At 45.4% G+C, this 21,715-nt stretch overlaps 1 protein-coding gene across 1 annotated transcript in view; it reads left to right on the top strand.

Moving 5' to 3' along the window:
• Positions 1-230: 230 nt before the first annotated feature.
• LOC306922490 (myosin-11-like) overlaps positions 231-21,715 on the top strand; it is a gene marked incomplete at its 3' end in the record, with an annotated part of 37,825 nt that continues 16,340 nt past the window's right edge. Inside the window, exons 1-2 of the mRNA XM_079500132.1 lie at positions 231-313; positions 21,278-21,648. Coding sequence (XP_079356258.1) covers positions 21,304-21,648 — 345 coding nt within the window. The 5' untranslated portion in view covers positions 231-313; positions 21,278-21,303. The remainder of the gene's footprint in view (positions 314-21,277; positions 21,649-21,715) is intronic.

Here is a 21,715-nt window from a genome sequence, read left to right as displayed (position 1 = left end):
GTGTGTGTGTGTGTGTGTGTGTGTGTGTGTGTGTGTGTGTGTGTGTGTGCGTGCGTGCGTGCGTGCATGTGTGTGTGCGCATGGTGGATGCTGCTGATGATGACAGACGCGTGCATGAGGCTCCTCTGTGGATGAGAGTTGAAAGAGGAGGAGGGATCTAATCTAACTACTCCTCCCCATGCTTGCAGCCTCCTCGCGGTTTAAATGGTAAGAGCCCGTATTTGATCAGGGTCATTTGGTCTGTACTGCGTGTTGTGGAGTAGCTGCAGTCCAAAAAAAAGCCCCCCCTGACCAGAGTAACACCATTGATTATGTAAGTATAATTCGCTCTTTATGTACGACGTTCGTTCGGTTCGCTTGTGGTGATGTTGGAATGCATGCACTTGTAGCCTGGCTACTAGACAGACCACTTGTTGTAGCCTGGCTACAGACAGACCACTTGTAGCCTGGCTACTGACAGACGGCAGACAGACTATAGACGCGCATCCTGCTCTGAGCTGAGCGCCTGTTGCGTTTCATGGTTTCTCTACTTTTTTAAGAACTGTGGCTGGTAGACAGTGCAACATAACATTTTAGCTTTATAATTAGCCTAATGGTCAAAATGTCCTTTTCCTAAACATTGCAAACATGTAAACATGGTTTACAACATGGATTGGATATGGCTACACTTGACTCCACATATTTTTTGCAACTTTTGGGGGATTTTGTCAGTGCAAATATTAAGTGACTGTTTGACAGTAAAATCACACAAAAAAAACCGTTTCCCTCTGTTGCATGTTTGATCGGAGAAGCAGGTCTTGTTTTTGGCTGTATATATTCTCCCCTTGGCTTCTTTCTGGCTATCTCACAGAGGGAAGTGGGTTAATTATCTGAGGGAGAAGTGCATGTTGATAGTCTGACCATGGAGTTTCCTGTTCTCCAAATATGGATATGTGTTGCTGAACATCGTGTGGGTGTATTGGTTTAAGCTGATGACAAGCCGTGAGAGTTGAAGGCTCTTAGTTTGCAGTGAAATATGCCATCATCAGAAACACTTAAAGTTAGCATCACCCTTATATTGCAGAGGACTAGTACAATTTACAATTTAGGCATTTAGCAGACGCTCTTAATCCAGAGCGACTTACATTAGGCAAGAACAAAAGTATGGGAATACATCACATATATAAAATGCATTTATCAAGAAACATGCGTAAGCTAAGAACGTAACTAGAACATATCTATATAATGACACTACATATTAACTATATGTATAGTGTCATTATATATATAGTAGCCTTGATTGATTTAATACCTTATTTGCATACAAGGTTTGATAAGATGATTTAAACCCCAAGAAAGCCCATTGGCTTGTTTCCATTGGGGTCCTTCATATTCAATTCACCAGAGCCTACAGTAATAGAGCTTGTTGGATATAGACTTATATCCTTATCAATTGTTTTGCTGCCGTTTGTTTCCATTATATGTCTGTGCATTTATACGAACAGTTCAATAGGACAGACATGAACTGTAGTTTCCAGAACTCATCACATTTCAGATATCTGAAAGGTTGATCATGCATAGTATCAGCTGATTTTGTCAGTATGATTGGGATCTCTTAGAGGTTCAGGTCAGCGTTGAATGTCTCAAAAAGCTTTTTGACTGGTCTCCCTCTTTCATACATTATATGTTCTATTGCTGCTCCTAGACAGAAAACACTTACATATTCACCAAGAAAATGTAGATTGGTTCTTCAGAGTTTAACCCATTTTGGGCGGGAACCCCTTTTGGTGTTAGCATTATGTTATGCTGACATAGAAACATAGCTTTTTCAGAAAACTGTCAGGATGTAGAAGACATTTTTAGAATCTGATCTCAGGTCAAAATGGGTTAATGACGTTTTTGCAGAAAAAAGTATTGTTCAATACAAGGTCTGCTGAGAGGATTTATAACCCAAGAAAGCCTATTGGCTTGTTTCCATTGGGGCACTTCATATTCAATTCAATAGGAGTATAGGAGATTCAATTCATGATGTTCTGGACAGCCTGTCCTTATGCCTGTCCTTATTTTGTGACTCATTTATTTCCACACAGCAACTCTATATAATGTATAATGACAGAGTTCATTGTTAAAAATGGGAATTCATACTTGGTGGTGCGCCTGTTTGTCACACAACAAAAACACACCAAAAACAGCAGATCTACAAGCCTTCAACACATGTCAGATTAAGGCGTGCGAAGCAGGTATAAATCAGGCATTAGAAGGACCAAGGACGTGCAGACAGTGTTAGAGAGGCAGGGGCTGAAATGCCATATAGAGATAGAGCACTTTTGAACAAAAAACGCGAAAATAGCCAGTGGCGTGCACAGATAGACACTAGGGGGTGCTAGAGCACCCCCTGCCCTTTTGGCAATGTGCCCTTTTGAAAAAAAAACTGAAAAAAAAACTTTTTTCCCCTTTTTTTATTTTATTTTTCAAAAATAGCAGACCTACAAGCTCGTAGCGCGCCACTCGGTGGCGCGCTATGAGCTTGTAGATCTGCTATTTTTCAATAGCTAAAGCATAACATAATGCTAACACCAAAAGGGGTTCCCGCCCAAAATAGATTAAGGCAACCGGCCGGTTCCACGTGCTGCACAAGGTGCCCTTTTTTAACTTGAGCACCTGCCCCTCTAAATGTCTGTGCACGCCACTGAAAATAGCAGATCAACAAGCTGTCAACGCGTTGCGCGTTGACAGCTTGTAGATCAGCTATTTTCGGGGCGCAGCCCAGCACTCTTTAGCTAGTGGAGAGATGCGGTGTGTCTACGACATGGACTTCTAAACAAAATGTGTTCAACGCAAAATACTTGTGTTCAAGTTCAGGAGACTTCGGGGGAAAAAAGCAATTCTCCTGAATGCTGGCATGGAAAGGAGAGGAGTGGCATTAGCATTTCTTTCACCGTGTAGTAAATGCTGCACTCGTGGTCTGGAAAGGGCAGTTGTTTTACAGACGGGTAAAAGGGCAGGGGCTGAAGCCCCCTTTGATGTCTACAGTATGTGTGCAGGAAGGACTAAATGCAGAAAAGCACACGGATCTTTCTTTTAAATATTGAATCAGCAAACACGACATTTTGCTGCAACATGTAGCCTATACTAGTGTCGTCAGAAAAAAGCAGCGACCCGTCAAAATATGGCTGGTGTGTTTGCTGATTAAATAGGATTTATAAAAGAAGATCCGTGTCAGTGTCTTTCTCTGTGTCTTACAGGCCTTACGGTAATCTGTATCTTTATAGAGCAGTGGCTTTCAACACTTTTCAATATCAAGGCCCATTATTTATTTATTGGGCATGTGAGTGAGCCACAGACCACCATTTGATGACATTTAGCCTCTCAGACCAAAAACCAAAGAATATTTTGTTGTCATTGAGTACGATTTTTGTCCACAATTCCATCCTGTATTGATGTGGTATACAATAGGAGGAAATAACAATTATTCTACATTCTCTAATTGTGTAAGACTTCTTGTAAATGAAGAAATGCAGAGGTTTAACAATACTTTAACTCTTGAGAGCGTAAGATGAAACCAAGGGTCCATTTGGTTTTATGTTACTCTCTCCAGACTTAAAGGTCTATTCTATAAGGGTCCATTCGATACAAACGCTTCATCATTTAGCTGGGGACCACCTGGAACCCCCTCAAGGACCACTGGTGGTCCCTAGACCACTGGTTGAAAACCACTGTTATAGCTAGTATTATGCATTGACATAGGATTGGCTTCCAGCTAGGCCTTGCTACTTGACTACCGAAGTCGTGACGTCACTCTCTCATCCCCTGGGTCACGGAAGTCATGTCTCTATATGGGTCATTCTCATTGGGTCATCTTAGAATCGTCTCATATAATATAAAGCATTGTGGTCAAAAAATAAACAAACTGTCTTTGCGATGTTGTCAGGGAGGTGTCTCTGTATCGTTTATGACAGTCAGTCACTCATATTTGATACAGTCTGTTTCTAGTGAAAATTTAACTAATTTGTCTTGCAAACCACCTCAAGTAACCAATCAGTGACTCGATATAATTTCTTGTTGTTGTGCATGCTGCCATATGGAAGTACCTTTATTGCTTTTTCACATGTTGAGTTTTAGATCTTTCTGAAATATTTAAAATGTTAAATAATTTCCATTCATTTGACCATCTTCTCACTGCAACAGTAGTCACTCATGATGTGAAAAGGGGTACTTATATCGACCAATAGCTCTGGTCCACTTCTCCTTAAGGCTATGGACCAGAGCTAATCGACCCATAGCTCTGGTCCACTTCTCCTTAAGGCTATGGACCAGAGCTAATCGACCCATAGCTCTGGTCCACTTCTCCTTAAGGCTATGGACCAGAGCTAATCGACCCATAGCTCTGGTCCACTTCTCCTTAAGGCTATGGACCAGAGCTAATCGACCAATAGCTCTGGTCCACTTCTCCTTAAGGCTATGGACCAGAGCTAATCGACCCATAGCTCTGGTCCACTTCTCCTTAAGGCTATGGACCAGAGCTAATCGACCCATAGCTCTGGTCCACTTCTCCTTAAGGCTATGGACCAGAGCTAATCGACCCATAGCTCTGGTCCACTTCTCCTTAAGGCTATGGACCAGAGCTAATCGACCAATAGCTCTGGTCCACTTCTCCTTAAGGCTATGGACCAGAGCTAATCCACCCATAGCGGTCCAGTCCTTAAGGCTATGGACCAGAGCTAATCGACCCATAGCGGTCCAGTCCTTGAGGCTATGGACCAGAGCTAATCGACCCATAGCGGTCCAGTCCTTAAGGCTATGGACCAGAGCTAATCTACCCATAGCGGTCCAGTCCTTAAGGCTATGGACCAGAGCTAATCGACCCATAGCGGTCCAGTCCTTAAGGCTATGGACCAGAGCTAATCGACCCATAGCGGTCCAGTCCTTAAGGCTATGGACCAGAGCTAATCGACCCATAGCGGTCCAGTCCTTAAGGCTATGGACCAGAGCTAATCGACCCATAGCGGTCCAGTCCTTAAGGCTATGGACCAGAGCTAATCGACCCATAGCGGTCCAGTCCTTAAGGCTATGGACCAGAGCTAATCGACCCATAGCGGTCCAGTCCTTAAGGCTATGGACCAGAGCTAATCGACCCATAGCTCTGGTCCACTTCTCCTTAAGGCTATGGACCAGAGCTAATCGACCCATAGCGGTCCAGTCCTTAAGGCTATGGACCAGAGCTAATCGACCCATAGCTCTGGTCCACTTCTCCTTAAGGCTATGGACCAGAGCTAATCGACCCATAGCTCTGGTCCACTTCTCCTTAAGGCTATGGACCAGAGCTAATCGACCCATAGCGGTCCAGTCCTTAAGGCTATGGACCAGAGCTAATCGACCCATAGCTCTGGTCCACTTCTCCTTAAGGCTATGGACCAGAGCTAATCGACCCATAGCTCTGGTCCACTTCTCCTTAAGGCTATGGACCAGAGCTAATCGACCCATAGCGGTCCAGTCCTTAAGGCTATGGACCAGAGCTAATCGACCCATAGCTCTGGTCCACTTCTCCTTAAGGCTATGGACCAGAGCTAATCGACCCATAGCTCTGGTCCACTTCTCCTTAAGGCTATGGACCAGAGCTAATCGACCCATAGCGGTCCAGTCCTTAAGGCTATGGACCAGAGCTAATCGACCCATAGCTCTGGTCCACTTCTCCTTAAGGCTATGGACCAGAGCTAATCGACCCATAGCTCTGGTCCACTTCTCCTTAAGGCTATGGACCAGAGCTAATCGACCCATAGCGGTCCAGTCCTTAAGGCTATGGACCAGAGCTAATCGACCCATAGCTCTGGTCCACTTCTCCTTAAGGCTATGGACCAGAGCTAATCGACCCATAGCTCTGGTCCACTTCTCCTTAAGGCTATGGACCAGAGCTAATCGACCCATAGCGGTCCAGTCCTTAAGGCTATGGACCAGAGCTAATCGACCCATAGCTCTGGTCCACTTCTCCTTAAGGCTATGGACCAGAGCTAATCGACCCATAGCTCTGGTCCACTTCTCCTTAAGGCTATGGACCAGAGCTAATCGACCCATAGCGGTCCAGTCCTTAAGGCTATGGACCAGAGCTAATCGACCCATAGCTCTGGTCCACTTCTCCTTAAGGCTATGGACCAGAGCTAATCGACCCATAGCGGTCCAGTCCTTAAGGCTATGGACCAGAGCTAATCCACCCATAGCTCTGGTCCACTTCTCCTTAAGGCTATGGACCAGAGCTAATCTACCCATAGCGGTCCAGTCCTTAAGGCTATGGACCAGAGCTAATCGACCCATAGCGGTCCACTTCTCCTTAAGGCTATGGACCAGAGCTAATCGACCCATAGCTCTGGTCCACTTCTCCTTAAGGCTATGGACCAGAGCTAATCGACCCATAGCTCTGGTCCACTTCTCCTTAAGGCTATGGACCAGAGCTAATCGACCCATAGCGGTCCAGTCCTTAAGGCTATGGACCAGAGCTAATCGACCCATAGCGGTCCAGTCCTTAAGGCTATGGACCAGAGCTAATCTACCCATAGCGGTCCAGTCCTTAAGGCTATGGACCAGAGCTAATCGACCCATAGCGGTCCAGTCCTTAAGGCTATGGACCAGAGCTAATCTACCCATAGCGGTCCAGTCCTTAAGGCTATGGACCAGAGCTAATCTACCCATAGCGGTCCAGTCCTTAAGGCTATGGACCAGAGCTAATCGACCCATAGCGGTCCAGTCCTTAAGGCTATGGACCAGAGCTAATCGACCCATAGCGGTCCAGTCCTTAAGGCTATGGACCAGAGCTAATCGACCCATAGCGGTCCAGTCCTTAAGGCTATGGACCAGAGCTAATCGACCCATAGCGGTCCAGTCCTTAAGGCTATGGACCAGAGCTAATCGACCCATAGCGGTCCAGTCCTTAAGGCTATGGACCAGAGCTAATCGACCCATACTGTATCCTCGTCCTCTCTCTGCCAGTGCCAGGCTCTATGCACATACGCCAGTTAGGAAAGAACTTTGGGCCCCTTCCCTACTTCCTTCACAGGACAGGACAGGTGTTGCCGATGATAGGCTACTAATGAAGGCTCTGTTCCATTCTGGTCGAACAGAGTCAGTGTTAATGATGCTAATGAAGGCTCTGTTCCATTCTGGTCAAACAGAGTCAGTGTTAATGATACTAATGAAGGCTCTGTTCCATTCTGGTCAAACAAAGTCAGTGTTAATGATGCTAATGAAGGCTCTGTTCCATTCTGGTCAAACAGAGTCAGTGTTAATGATACTAATGAAGGCTCTGTTCCATTCTGGTCAAACAGAGTCAGTGTCAATGATGCTAATGAAGGCTCTGTTCCATTCTGGTCAAACAGAGTCAGTGTTAATGATGCTAATGAAGGCCCTGTTCCATTCTGGTCAGACAGAGTCAGTGTTAATGATACTAATGAAGGCCCTGTTCCATTCTGGTCAAACAGAGTCAGTGTTAATGGTACTAATGAAGGCTCTGTTCCATTCTGGTCAAACAGAGTCAGTGTTAATGATACTAATGAAGGCTCTGTTACATTCTGGTCAAACAGAGTCAGTGTTAATGATGCTAATGAAGGCTCTGTTCCATTCTGGTCAAACAGAGTCAGTGTTAATGATGCTAATGAAGGCTCTGTTCCATTCTGGTCGAACAGAGTCAGTGTTAATGATGCTAATGAAGGCTCTGTTCCATTCTGGTCAAACAGAGTCAGTGTTAATGATGCTAATGAAGGCTCTGTTCCATTCTGGTCAAACAGAGTCAGTGTTAATGATGATAATGAAGGCTCTGTAGTCTGTTCCATTCTGGTCAAACAGAGTCAGTGTTAATGATACTAATGAAGGCTCTGTTCCATTCTGGTCAAACAGAGTCAGTGTTAATGATACTAATGAAGGCTCTGTTCCATTCTGGTCAAACAGAGTCAGTGTTAATGATGCTAATGAAGGCTCTGTTCCATTCTGGTCAAACAGAGTCAGTGTTAATGATGCTAATGAAGGCTCTGTTCCATTCTGGTCAAACAGAGTCAGTGTTAATGATGCTAATGAAGGCTCTGTTCCATTCTGGTCAAACAGAGTCAGTGTTAATGATACTAATGAAGGCTCTGTTCCATTCTGGTCAAACAGAGTCAGTGTTAATGATACTAATGAAGGCTCTGTTCCATTCTGGTCAAACAGAGTCAGTGTTAATGATGCTAATGAAGGCTCTGTTCCATTCTGGTCAAACAGAGTCAGTGTTAATGATACTAATGAAGGCTCTGTTCCATTCTGGTCAACCAGAGTCAGTGTTAATGATACTAATGAAGGCTCTGTTCCATTCTGGTCAAACAGAGTCAGGGTGCTGCTATTGTGCATGTTGGCTCACTGGAAATACTCTGCTGCACCCAGTGGGTCTCAAAGTGTCCTTGAGTGGGTTCCAGATGGCCTGAGAGTGTACTAATGGAACCAAATGGACCCGTAAGAGTTATGTGGAGGTCCTTGAAATTACAAAGTTTGAGAAGCACTTCACACTAAATGGAACAGAGCCTTCATTAGTATCATCGGTAACACCTGCGAAGGAAGAATAGGGAAGTGGCCCGGAAGTAGTTATTTCCAAAATGGTGGCTTATGTGCATAGGGCCTATCCAAGGGGCCAGTGAGGCGCTCCAACGTTGAAGCACTGGGCCCTAGTGGTAAGAGGAGGGACGGCAGGCGGACCCGTGGATTCATGACGAGGAAACCCCGTGCAGCTGGGCTTTAACATTGAGCGCTCGGTTGCACTTCCGCATTTGACCCCCAAAATTTGGGGGGAGCTTCGCACCAGTTCAGTCTATATCCTTCTTTATACTCTATGGGCCTATCATATGACAAATGTATATACGCAACACGTCACGTTTTCCAGTTGAAGATCTGTTACTTTTGTACCAAACTGTGACTCCATCAGTCTTCAGCATACCCAGGAAGAAAGATGTGTTGACAGTGACATAACAGAGACGAGGGGGGGGGGGGGGGGGGGGGGGGGGGGGGGATCCTGAGCTCTCTAGGGCTTTACATGGGGGAGTGTCACTCAGGAAAAGTCCACTTATACTTTCCACATAACAGGAAATACAGTAGTTGATCATCAAAGGATCAGCTGGCCTTTTCCGCTTGTGCTATGGTTAACTTGTGGATTTGACATGAGATTAACCTGAACGGGAACCCCTTTTGGTGTTTAAAGCATTATGTTATACTTTATTGAAAAATAGCAGATCTACAAGCTCATGAGCTATGAGCTTGTAGGTCTGCTATTTTTGAAAAATCGTGAAAATGCAGCACACATCTTTGAATATATATATTCTTTCAGAGCAAACGTTTTAAGTAAAATCTTTGCTTCTGGGGGGGGGGGGGGGGTCCCTGGAACTACATATCTTCAGATGGGGGTCGGCGGCCAAATACAGATATGTTTGGGGGTCTTTGGGGGGGGGGTCCCAGGAACTACATATCTTCAGATGGGGGTCGGCGGCCAAATACATATATGTTTGGGGGTCCTTTGGGGGGGGGGGGGGGGGGGGGGGGGGGGGTCCCAGGAACTACATATCTTCAGATGGGGGACGGCGGCCAAATACAGATATGTTTGGGGGTCCTTGACATGAAAATGTTTGAGAACGACGGTATTTTGTAGAATCGAGCTCATCTAAATGGGTTAAAAACATTATAATAATATCTGCTCAATGGAAATAATGCTACTCGTTCTATTTATTGTTATTGCTGCTGATTGTGGTTTTCAGGTTTTTTTACTAAATGTTTCTCCCTTTTTTTTGTTGTAGAAGTGATTCTATTATTATTATGTATGCATTCTTGCTTGAGTCTAGGGGGGGCATTCTGCCGGAAAGGTCCCAGAGGGCACATTCTACAATCTTTCCCAGGAGGACTGGTGGCTTTTTGCATAGTTCCCACTAGCTTCCCACTCATAAAAACGGTGTGCCAGTCTCACTGTGACAGACTTACAGTAGACGGAGGGAAGGATGGAGTAACAGGTCATCATGATCTATTCTAGACTGAAGTCTTTAAGCCAAATGTACACTTGGACGACCAAGTATGAATTATCCCTCAGGCACACACACACACACACACTACTATTTTTTTTTTCAGACAGCCAGCAATGGGTAGAACGCTCCCCAAAATAATTTAGTTTCTGTGACACATCTAGGGGCCGCAATCTGCATTCAAAGTTGTCCCTGGAAGCTGTGACATTGGTCAACCCGCTCGCAATGACTAACCAATCAGGAAGCAGACAGGCAAATCGACCAATGACAAAGCTTCTAGGAACATCTTTGAATGCAGATTGTGGCCCCTAGATGTCACAGAGACTACATTTTTTGGGAGCGTTTCTACCCATTGAAAAGAGTCATTAAGATTTTGACATAATGCTTATAGCAGTTTTAATATCTATATACATTTTTTAGTAATTGACGATCAGCTTTACGGCCCACGGGCCATGGTCTCGGCTAGTCAAGGTAGGGCCCCTGGGCACTAGCCCCATTGGCCCGGTTAAGGGCCCCTGGGCACTAGCCTCATTGGCCCGGTTAAGGGCCCCTGGGCACTAGCCAGCCCCATTGGCCCGGTTAAGGGCCCCTGGGCACTAGCCTCATTGGCCCGGTTAAGGGCCCCTGGGCACTAGCCCCATTGGCCCAGTTAAGTGCCCCTGGGCACTAGCCCCATTGGCCCGGTCCAAAATCAGTGGGTGTTGAGCGGACCCTTATGCTTTGAGAAATATCAGAATGTTTCATTAGATTTACTGGCTGTTTAGGTAGCAATGTTATTGGTGGCAGTCATACTAGTGTAGTGGTTCTCAACCAGTGGTCCAGGGACCACCATTGGTCCTTGAGGGGGTTCCATGTGGTCCCCAGCTAAATGATGCATGGAGCGTTGGTATATGGTAACCAAATGGACCCTTATAGATCTTTAACTCTTGAGATTTGAGAGCGTAAAAGTTGACACTCTCAAGAGTTAATTTTTTTCTTTTTACAAGAACACACAATTAGAGAATGCAGAAGAATTGTAATTTTGATCAACGTTTGCCTGTCGTGTCTCTCCTAATGGTACCAACATTAATACAGAATGGAATTGTGGACAGAATCCTATATCCAATATGTTTTGGACCAGAGGGGCTAAAACATCTCGTGCGTGGCTGAAATACTGAATACATATTGGACCTTGCATGCAGATCGCAATCAGTGATCCCCAGAATAGCTGCACATGCAGTGGTGGAAAGTAACTAAGTACTTTTACTTGAGTATACTGTACTTTTGGTGTTTTAAAGCATTATGTTATACTTTAGCTATTGAAAAATAGCAGATCTACAAGCTCATAGCGCGGCACCGAGTGCCGCGCTATGAACTTGTAGGTCTGCTATTTTTGAAAAATCGTGAAAATGTGCCTCAAATCTTTGAATTTATATTATTACAGAGTGAACATTTTAACTCAAATCTTTGCTTCTGGGGGAGGTCCCTGGAACAACATATTTTCAGATTGGGGGCGGCGGAGGCATATTACATATCTTTTTTGGGGTCCTTGACATGAAATATTGAGCACCACTGATACAGAAACAGGATTTTGAAGACATTTTTTAAATTTCGATGTCAGGCCTAAATAGCCTACAATGTTGAGGTATTTGTATTTTATTCCAATTTCCAATACTTTTACTCCACTACACCTCGGATCAAAATATTGTACATAACATTTAGAACTAGAAAAAGTGCCCTTCTGGGCACAGGTCTCCACCAGGAGGACAGGAGTGTGTGTAAAATGTTTAGGAGCAATGTAAACGTGTGTGTGTGTGTGTGTGTGTGTGTGTGTGTGTGTGTGTATGTGTGCGTGTGTGTGTGTGTGTGTTTGTGTGTGTGTGTGTGTGTGTGTGTGTGTGTGTGACGCGACGCGGCCTGTTGTAGCGCCACCATGAGGCTGATTTGAAAACTGTCAAGTGGCATTTCTTCCAAAGCCTAGTGGGAATATGCATGCACAGTTTCACCACAATTGGACGCTGCGTTGAGTAGTTGTGGCGATTTGTACAAAACGGGTACAAAGCGGGCTACTCCTGCAAAGTTTAGAAGCCAATCGTAGCCAATGAGGGTGGATTATGAGAAATCAAACAAACCCGTCTTGATCACATGACTATGAAGAGCATGTGTACCGATTTGCGTGAAATTTGGATCAAATCTGAAGGAGTAATATTAGAAAATGTGTTTTACATATGTCGGCCTCCTGGTGGCGCTATAAAGAGCAGATGTGAAAAATTCCAGGCAAAGGTTTTTCCTTGGCCACTAGGGAGTTAGCATACAAAGTTATCCACAGATCCGTGCAGTTAGAGGTAAAAACACTTTTCGGCCAGTTATAGCGCCACCATGAGGCTGAGTGGAAAATGTTCATGTGGCATTTCTTCCTCGGCCTAGTGGGAATGTGCGTGCACAATTTCACGGAAATCACACGATGTGTTCATGATTTGCAGCATTTTGTTTGAAACTGAGCACTCCTGCGAACTTTGGAAGCCAATCTTAGCCAATCAGGATGGAGTCTGAGAAATCTGAAAGACCCGTTTCGTTGAATGGCTCAATTTGCGTGATGTTTGGACAAAATCTGTAGGTGTACTGTCCAAAAACTTGTTTTGCACAAAGCGGCCTCCTGGTGGCGCTATAACAGGCCGTTCTGGAAATTTTGGGGCAGAGGTTCATCGTTGGCATCCAGGGAGTGTGTGAGCAAAATTTGGCATCGCCCGGGTTGACGGTGCCGGAGATTAGCTGTTCACAGACGGACGGACGGACACACACACACACGGACACACGGACACACGGACGGACGGAGTGCAAAACATACTCTCTCCCCATGCCTTCGGCCTGGTGGAGACAATTATTGTAAATATTATCATATTAAACTTTAACTACTAGTTACTATTTTGTAGATTTGTATTTGTATTTTGTATTACAAAACACACATTAACTACTTCAGCCCCATAATATTTTTCGGCCATTTGAAAATAGACGATCTACAAGCTCACAATGGCGTCACAATGCGACACATTGTGAGCTTGTACATCGGCTATTTCCAAAAGGTGTTCATGCATGTGAAAACTCGAAATGGGACATATTCTGCATAATATTCCGATGCCAAGACGTTTGCACTTTTACTCAAGTACAATTCAAGTGAACTCACGTGAATTCCGGACGTTCAATTCTAACGGAGTATTTCTGCATTGCAGTATTGATACGTTAAAAAGAAAACGCGAGTACGTTTTCCACCACTGTGCACCTGTTACTATAGAGCGTCGCAGTCCCGCCCCCTTTCATGACGACGCCAGGCCCAGGAAATAGTTCCCAATGCATTTTTCAACAACAAAAAAAAGTGTTGTAACCTGCCGTTTTCTTCTTCTTTCTAATTATTTGTTCAGCCCGAAAAATTGTGTTTGTTGTCATGATTTGTCACGACAAGAGTTGGCTTTGTCCGTGGTGTAAACGTCTTTAAATAAATACTTTCTGAAAAGTCTGAGGAAAATTAACGGGAATTTATTTTCCGGGTCTCTCGAGGGGGCGGGACTGCAACGCTCTATTGTGGCTAAATAATAGGACCTCCACTCCAGTACAACTCTCCTTCCTATTGACCATTTACAGACGGCGGCCATCTTGCCATCAGAGTTTGGAAGCACTCGTTTTCAGTAAAGCAACGTCCTGCTGCCTCCTGCATTATGTGCATTATGTACGCAGGGCTGTTGAGTGATATCTAACGAGCACTTCCAAACTGCAACACTCAATCACCTGCAAGGACAGATAGTAGCTCATAACATGTGGGCAGTGGATTTTTATGAAACAAACTCTTTGAGGATGGAAAGAGGATAATTCAAGCTTTTCGTACAGCTGCAATGTTGGTGAGTTTGACGTAGTGTAATACAATCAGATATAGGACTTTTCTGTTTGGATGAATGGGCTGTCAATGGGAAGTTGCGCCTTCTTAGCACCTTGCCATTAACTTATATGGTAAGATGGCCGCGGTCTGCATATGGTCCATACTGGCGGCGGTGGCTCAGGGGTAGAGTGCCTGGATGGTAACCGTAAGGTTGCCAGTTCGAACCCGGGCTCCCGCAGAGTTACTGTCGAAGTGTCCTTGAGCAAGACACTGAACCCCTAATTGCTCCCGATGTGCTAGTTGGTGCCTTGCATGGTTTCCGCTGCCATCGGTGTATGAATGTGTGTGTGAATGGGTGAATGTAATGCACAATCTCTGTAAAGTGCCTTGGATAAAGGCGCTATATAAATGCACCATTTACCATTTATACTATGGACTCCATAGCATGTCCAGACAGGTATTAGGCTCTATAAAACAGCCAGTGGTTGTAGTAGCAGGGGGAGTAGAGTCTATAGCATGTCCAGACAGGTATTAGGCTCTATAAAACAGCCAGTGGCTGTACTAACGGGGAGTATAGAGTTTATTCAGTACATAAAAGAAGAGGATCCAAGGCACTCTGTTCCAGTGAGGTGAAAAAAGCCTTTTTTATTGGGTTTAAGGCATGGCAAAGAACATTACAAAAAGGACCAACGCGCTTCGGCACTCAGCCTTCGTCAGGGTCCCATAGTGGGACTATCGTATTAATGCAAACTAGATTCAACGTACTCAACCCTGCACACATTCTAAATGTGTACTGAGCCAATGGACTGTTACCACCTTCAATAATAATCATGATAATAGTCTTCATTGTCTCCACATCATACATTTTCTTTGCCATGGACACTTGTACAGAACATAAATAATTCTACTCGAGTTGGAAGCATTAAGACCCATTTTAACCCTCAATGGTCTCCTTTCTGAAAAATAACGTTATTGTAAAAAAAAGATTCACGCGTTTAGATATTGCTATTTACAATGAGAAGCGGACGGGAGCTAGTGCCACTTTCTTGGACCCGGACGTAACGTATAGGACTAAGAAATGACGTCGGACTTAAAGGACCACTTCACCACTTTTCAACATCTCTTCATATAATTGGTCCTCACTAATGTTAATGATAAAACACCACCATTTTTTCCTACTCAGTCTGTGTCTCATAGGAGGGCTTTGGGCAGTTCGGACACCCGTCCACCAGTGACATCATCATTAGGCAGATTATTGTTTTAAACAAGATTTGTTTTAAAATATATTTAGATTTGTATTATCGTGAGAACGATGGCTTCAACTTTTGCATTGCAACTTTTCGGGAAAAGAAAGCCTGCTGTTTCTATTAGCTTGGATTCACCATCGATGATGTCACTGGTGGACAGGTTTCTGAACTGCCCACAGCCCTCCTATGAGACACAGACTGAGTAGGAAAAAATGGTGGTATTTTATCATGAACATTAGTGAGGACCAATTATAGGAAGAGAAGTTGAAAAGTGGTGAAGTGGTCCTTTAACCTCTTAAACCCCAGGGGGGTCCAGGGGGGGGGGAATAAAAAACATCGGAGTTCTAACCGGAGACCAATTGGGTCTCCATTTACCCGCTGAGAGCTGTTCATGAGGTGGACAGCCTCTGCCCCCGCCGGCGTTGGCAATTGGGCTCAACCGAATAGCATGTCCAGAGACTCCAGACAGACAGGTATAAGGCTCTATCAAACGGCCAGTGGCTGCAGTAACAGGGCGAGTAGAGTCTACAGCATGTCCTCCAGACAGACAGGTATAAGGCTCTATCTAACAGTAACAGGGGGAGTAGAGTCTACAGCATGTCCTCCAGACAGACAGGTATAAGGCTCTATCTAACAGTAACAGGGGGAGTAGAGTCTACAGCATGTCCTCCAGACAGACAGGTATAAGGCTCTATCAAACAGTAACAGGGGGGAGTAGAGTCTACAGCATGTCCTCCAGACAGACAGGTATAAGGCTCTATCTAACAGTAACAGGGGGAGTAGAGTCTACAGCATGTCCTCCAGACAGACAGGTATAAGGCTCTATCTAACAGTAACAGGGGGAGTAGAGCCTACAGCATGTCCTCCAGACAGACAGGTATAAGGCTCTATCTAACAGTAACAGGGGGAGTAGAGTCTACAGCATGTCCTCCAGACAGACAGGTATAAGGCTCTATCTAACAGTAACAGGGCGAGTAGAGTCTACAGCATGTCCTCCAGACAGACAGGTATAAGGCTCTATCTAACAGTAACAGGGGGAGTAGAGTCTACAGCATGTCCTCCAGACAGACAGGTATAAGGCTCTATCAAACGGCCAGTGGCTGCAGTAACAGGGGGGAGTAGAGTCTACAGCATGTCCTCCAGACAGACAGGTATAAGGCTCTATCTAACAGTAACAGGGGGAGTAGAGTCTACAGCATGTCCTCCAGACAGACAGATATAAGGCTCTATCTAACAGTAACAGGGGGGAGTAGAGTCTACAGCATGTCCTCCAGACAGACAGGTATAAGGCTCTATCAAACAGTAACAGGGGGAGTAGAGTCTACAGCATGTCCTCCAGACAGACAGGTATAAGGCTCTATCAAACAGTAACAGGGGGAGTAGAGCCTACAGCATGTCCTCCAGACAGACAGGTATAAGGCTCTATCTAACAGTAACAGGGGGGAGTAGAGTCTACAGCATGTCCTCCAGACAGACAGGTATAAGGCTCTATCTAACAGTAACAGGGGGAGTAGAGTCTACAGCATGTCCTCCAGACAGACAGGTATAAGGCTCTATCTAACAGTAACAGGGGGAGTAGAGTCTACAGCATGTCCTCCAGACAGACAGGTATAAGGCTCTATCTAACAGTAACAGGGGGAGTAGAGCCTACAGCATGTCCTCCAGACAGACAGGTATAAGGCTCTATCTAACAGTAACAGGGGGAGTAGAGTCTACAGCATGTCCTCCAGACAGACAGGTATAAGGCTCTATCTAACAGTAACAGGGGGAGTAGAGTCTACAGCATGTCCTCCAGACAGACAGGTATAAGGCTCTATCTAACAGTAACAGGGGGAGTAGAGTCTACAGCATGTCCTCCAGACAGACAGGTATAAGGCTCTATCTAACAGTAACAGGGGGGAGTAGAGTCTACAGCATGTCCTCCAGACAGACAGGTATAAGGCTCTATCTAACAGTAACAGGGGGGAGTAGAGTCTACAGCATGTCCTCCAGACAGACAGGTATAAGGCTCTATCAAACAGCCAGTGGCTGCAGTAACAGGGGGGAGTAGAGTCTAAAGCATGTCCTCCAGACAGACAGGTATAAGGCTCTATCTAACAGTAACAGGGGGAGTAGAGTCTACAGCATGTCCTCCAGACAGACAGGTATAAGGCTCTATCTAACAGTAACAGGGGGAGTAGAGTCTACAGCATGTCCTCCAGACAGACAGGTATAAGGCTCTATCTAACAGTAACAGGGGGGAGTAGAGTCTACAGCATGTCCTCCAGACAGACAGGTATAAGGCTCTATCAAACAGCCAGTGGCTGCAGTAACAGGGGGGAGTAGAGTCTAAAGCATGTCCTCCAGACAGACAGGTATAAGGCTCTATCTAACAGTAACAGGGGGAGTAGAGTCGATGGCAGCTAGCTAGGGGCCTCCATGATGCATGAACATTAAAGCCCCTCTCCAGCCACACACGCACACCCACCCAACACACCCCCCCCTCCTCAGACACTCTGCCTCCCTGTTATCATTTTGGAATAAAACGGCCAGGGCCAGCGGGACGACATACTATTCCCTATATGGCCTTTGTTTGGGAGTTCACTTGCCTTGCTGCTGTTTAGGTCCTGCATGCTCCGCTGAGAACGAACCCCACGCCCTAATATGGTCATGATAACAACTGAAATGAAGCCTGGTGAAGGGAGAGAGAGAGAGAGAGAGAGAGAGAGAGAGAGAGAGAGAGAGAGAGAGAGAATGAAAATGAATGGATGTTGACTTTGTTGTCCGTGCATGCATACAGTGTATAAGTGGTCGTGATTGAAAAGAGAGTTTCAGCGCTATTTAAATGTGCTTTTTTGACACATCTAGTCGTCTTTACCATTGAGAGTATATTAAACGCTGTTTCCCAGCCTTAGATCTAAATTAGGAAATGGTTTACTTGAAATGGGTTGTGTGACTGTGTGTGTGACTGTGTGTGTGTGTGTGTGTGTGTGTGTGTGTGTGTGTGTGTGTGTGTGTGTGTGTGTGTGTGTGTGTGTGTGACTGTGTGTGACTGTGTGTGTGTGTGTGTGTGTTTCCCTTGTGTCTCCCCTGTGACATCTGTGAAAGCGTACAGCTGAGAGGGGGAGAGAGGGGGGTGAGGGGGGGAGAGGAGGAGGAGGAGGGTGTGGGGGGGTGGGGGGGGCGGACTCTCTGAGTGAAACTCCCCAGCGACGGAATAAATAACATGAACTTGTTGGGCTGTCAAAGCTAGAGAGACCACTTTACACTTTACAGGCTAGACTTAAAGATTCATCACAGCTTATTAACCCCTGCTGCGTGAAATGTAAAAAGTGTACGCCAACCATCATTGTCTCCACCAGGCCGAAGGCATGGGGAGAGAGTATGTTTTATTGTCTCCACCAGGCCGAAGGCATGGGGAGAGAGTATGTTTTATTGTCTCCACCAGGCCAAAGGCATGGGGAGAGAGTATGTTTTATTGTCTCCACCAGGCCGAAGGCATGGGGAGAGAGTATGTTTTATTGTCTCCACCAGGCCAAAGGCATGGGGAGAGAGTATGTTTTATTGTCTCCACCAGGCCGAAGGCATGGGGAGAGAGTATGTTTTATTGTCTCCACCAGGCCGAAGGCATGGGGAGAGAGTATGTTTTATTGTCTCCACCAGGCCAAAGGCATGGGGAGAGAGTATGTTTTGCACTCTGTCCGTGTGTGTCCGTCCGTGTGTCCGTCCGTCTGTGAACAGCTAATCTCCGGAACCGTTAACCCAGTCGATGCCAAATTTTGCACACACACTCCCTGGATGCCAACGATGAACCTCTGCCCCAAAATTTCCAGAACGGCCTGTTATAGCGCCACCAGGAGGCCGACTTTTGAAAAAAAAAGAAGTTTGATATTACTCCTCCAGATTCTGTCCAAGAATCCCGCAAATCGTTACACACTATCTCTATAGTCATGTGCTCAAGACGGATCTGTCCGATATTTCATATTCCATCCTAATTGGCTAACATTGGCTTTCAAAGTTTGCAGGATTGGCCCTTTTGAAACAAAAAGCCTCAAATCATGAACGCAGCGTGCAATTTACGTGAAATCTTTCACAGACTTTCCTACTAGGCTGAGGAATATATCCCACCCTTTTCACATTGGCCTGTTATAGCGCCACCAACGGGCAACCAATTTTTTGCAAAACACATTTTTGGAACAAAAGGCCTCAAATCATCCAATTGCCATCAATGGTGTAAGAACAAATGGCACCCTTTTCACATTGGCCTATTATAGCGCCACCAGGAGGCCACAACCTGACCTGGCCTGGTGGAGACCTGTGCCCCGAGGGGCACTTTTTCTAGTCTAGATCTATTTTTAGAATCTCAGTCAGTGCCCTCTACTGTATGTCTGTCTGATCCGCCCCAAACATGTGTTTATATCTCTTCCATGTATTAGGGATTGGTATGCAATTACGCATATTTATGATATGGAATACAAATACTATAAGCCTATTTATAATATTGTTTCTGCCACTTCAGCTGTCAAGATAATTCTGCCTTAATTCATTGTCCTCGTTTTGTCCTCGATCCTGTCCTTCGATCATTCCTCCCGTCCATTCTGTCTTCCTTCCTTTCCTCTCTTTTCCTTTCATCCGTCCGTGCGTCCGTCTGTCCCGCACAATCGCCATCTTCTCGCACTATTAAGCTCAAATTGCACCTATCTAAACTATTTTTGTTGTATTTATGGAACATAGCCTATAGTGAAGTTGTTCACCTAACTTTGCTACTACAGGGAAAACATGCACAAGTGATACTCTTTGTTTGCTCTATTTTGCATTCTATATTCATTCCCTTTGTTGTCTCCACCAGGCACCGTTAACCCGGTCGATGCCAAACTTTGCACACACACTCCCTGGATGCCAACGATGAACCTCTGCCCCGCATTTTCCAGAAAGGCCTGTTATAGCGCCACCATGAGGCAGCTTTTCACATGTTTTACCTAAAACTGCACCGATCTGCGTGAAACGTTGCATGCACACTCCCTAGAGGCCAAGGACAAACCTTTCACCTGCATTTTCCGCATCTGCCTTTTATAGCGCCACCAGGAGGCCGACTTTTGTAAAACACATTTTTTGATATTACTCCTCCAGATTCTGTCCAAAAATCTCACAAATCGTTACACAGTATCTCTATGGTCATGTGCTCAAGTCGGATCTGTCCGATATTTCATATTCCATCATAATTGGCTATAATTGGCTTTCACAGTTTGCAAGATTGCCCCGTTTTGAACAAAAGCCTCAAATCATGAACGCAGCATGCAATTTACGTGAAATCTTTCACACATTTTCTTACTGGGCTGAGGAATATATCCCACCCTTTTCACATTGGCCTGTTATAGCGCCACCAACAGGTTGATTTTTGCAAAACACATTTTTGGAACAAAATGCCTCAAATCATCCAATTGCCATCAAAGGCAAACATGTTTATATTACTCCTAAACATCTCACACAGTCCTATCCTCCTGGTGGAGACCTGTGCCCAGAAGGGCACTTTTTCTAGTTCCCTGTGTTTTGCTGTGTTTTGCTGTTTGATGTTATATTATAATATATTTGCTGCTGCATTGTCTGAAGGAAGCCGAACAAATATCAGCGTTACTCTTATGTACCTGTAGTCCTGTACAAGAAGATGTAACACTAAACTACAACCTTGGCTTGAACCTTGAACCTTGAACTCATCTATGCTTTTTATGCCATAGGCCATATATAGGCCCAGGCAGGATCCGCCGGGAGAAACTACACGCAGCTGCTGGACATGAGACTAATTAATTAGAGCGACAGAGAGAGAGTAGTGTGTGTGTGTGTGTGTGTGTGTGTGCGTGCGTGTGTGTGTGTGTGTGTGTCTGTCAACCCCTTTATATTTGTCTCCTTGTAAAATGAATTGTAATTTGTGGATTAAAATAAAGAAATCAAAATGTGTGCGCGTGTGTGTGCGTGTGTTTGTGTCAATTTAACAAAGGTGCAGACGATCAGAAATCAGCAGAGAGTGAGCGACGTTTGCGCTACTACTATTGAAGTGGACTCAAACCCAGACTTTTTTTCCCTCCCTGGAAATAAAAACCGAGGCTACCTTGAACCTTGAACTCTGCCATAAAACTGCCATTTTATCCTTTCATTTATTCACCATTTACTGACTTTCTTTCTTTTAATTTCTCCCCCGTCTCCCACAGTTGGCCCGCTATCATTCCAACCCAAGATGTCCGGCAACAAGGCCCCGAGCGAGGACGAGAAGTTCCTGTTCGTGGACAAGGACTTCCTCAACAGCCCCATGGCGCAGGCGGACTGGTCGGCCAAGAAGCTAGTGTGGATCCCGTCGGAGAAGAACGGCTTCGAGGCGGCCAGCGTGAAGGAGGAGCACGGCGACGAGGTGCTGGTGGAGCTGGCCGACAACGGCCGCAAGGTGACCGTCAACAAGGACGACATCCAGAAGATGAACCCGCCCAAGTTCAGCAAGGTGGAGGACATGGCCGAGCTCACCTGCCTCAACGAGGCCTCCGTGCTGCACAACATCCGCGAGAGATACTTCTCTGGCCTCATCTACGTGAGTGTTTAGAACATATTTTATACAGCAGGTCGTTTCGAGGAAGCAATCTGATTGGTTGACAGCC

The sequence above is a fragment of the Electrona antarctica genome (genome assembly GCF_951216825.1).
Source record: "Electrona antarctica genome assembly, chromosome: 4".
Classification (NCBI taxonomy): Eukaryota; Metazoa; Chordata; class Actinopteri; order Myctophiformes; family Myctophidae; genus Electrona; species Electrona antarctica.
This window is presented reverse-complemented; position numbering and strand designations above follow the sequence as displayed.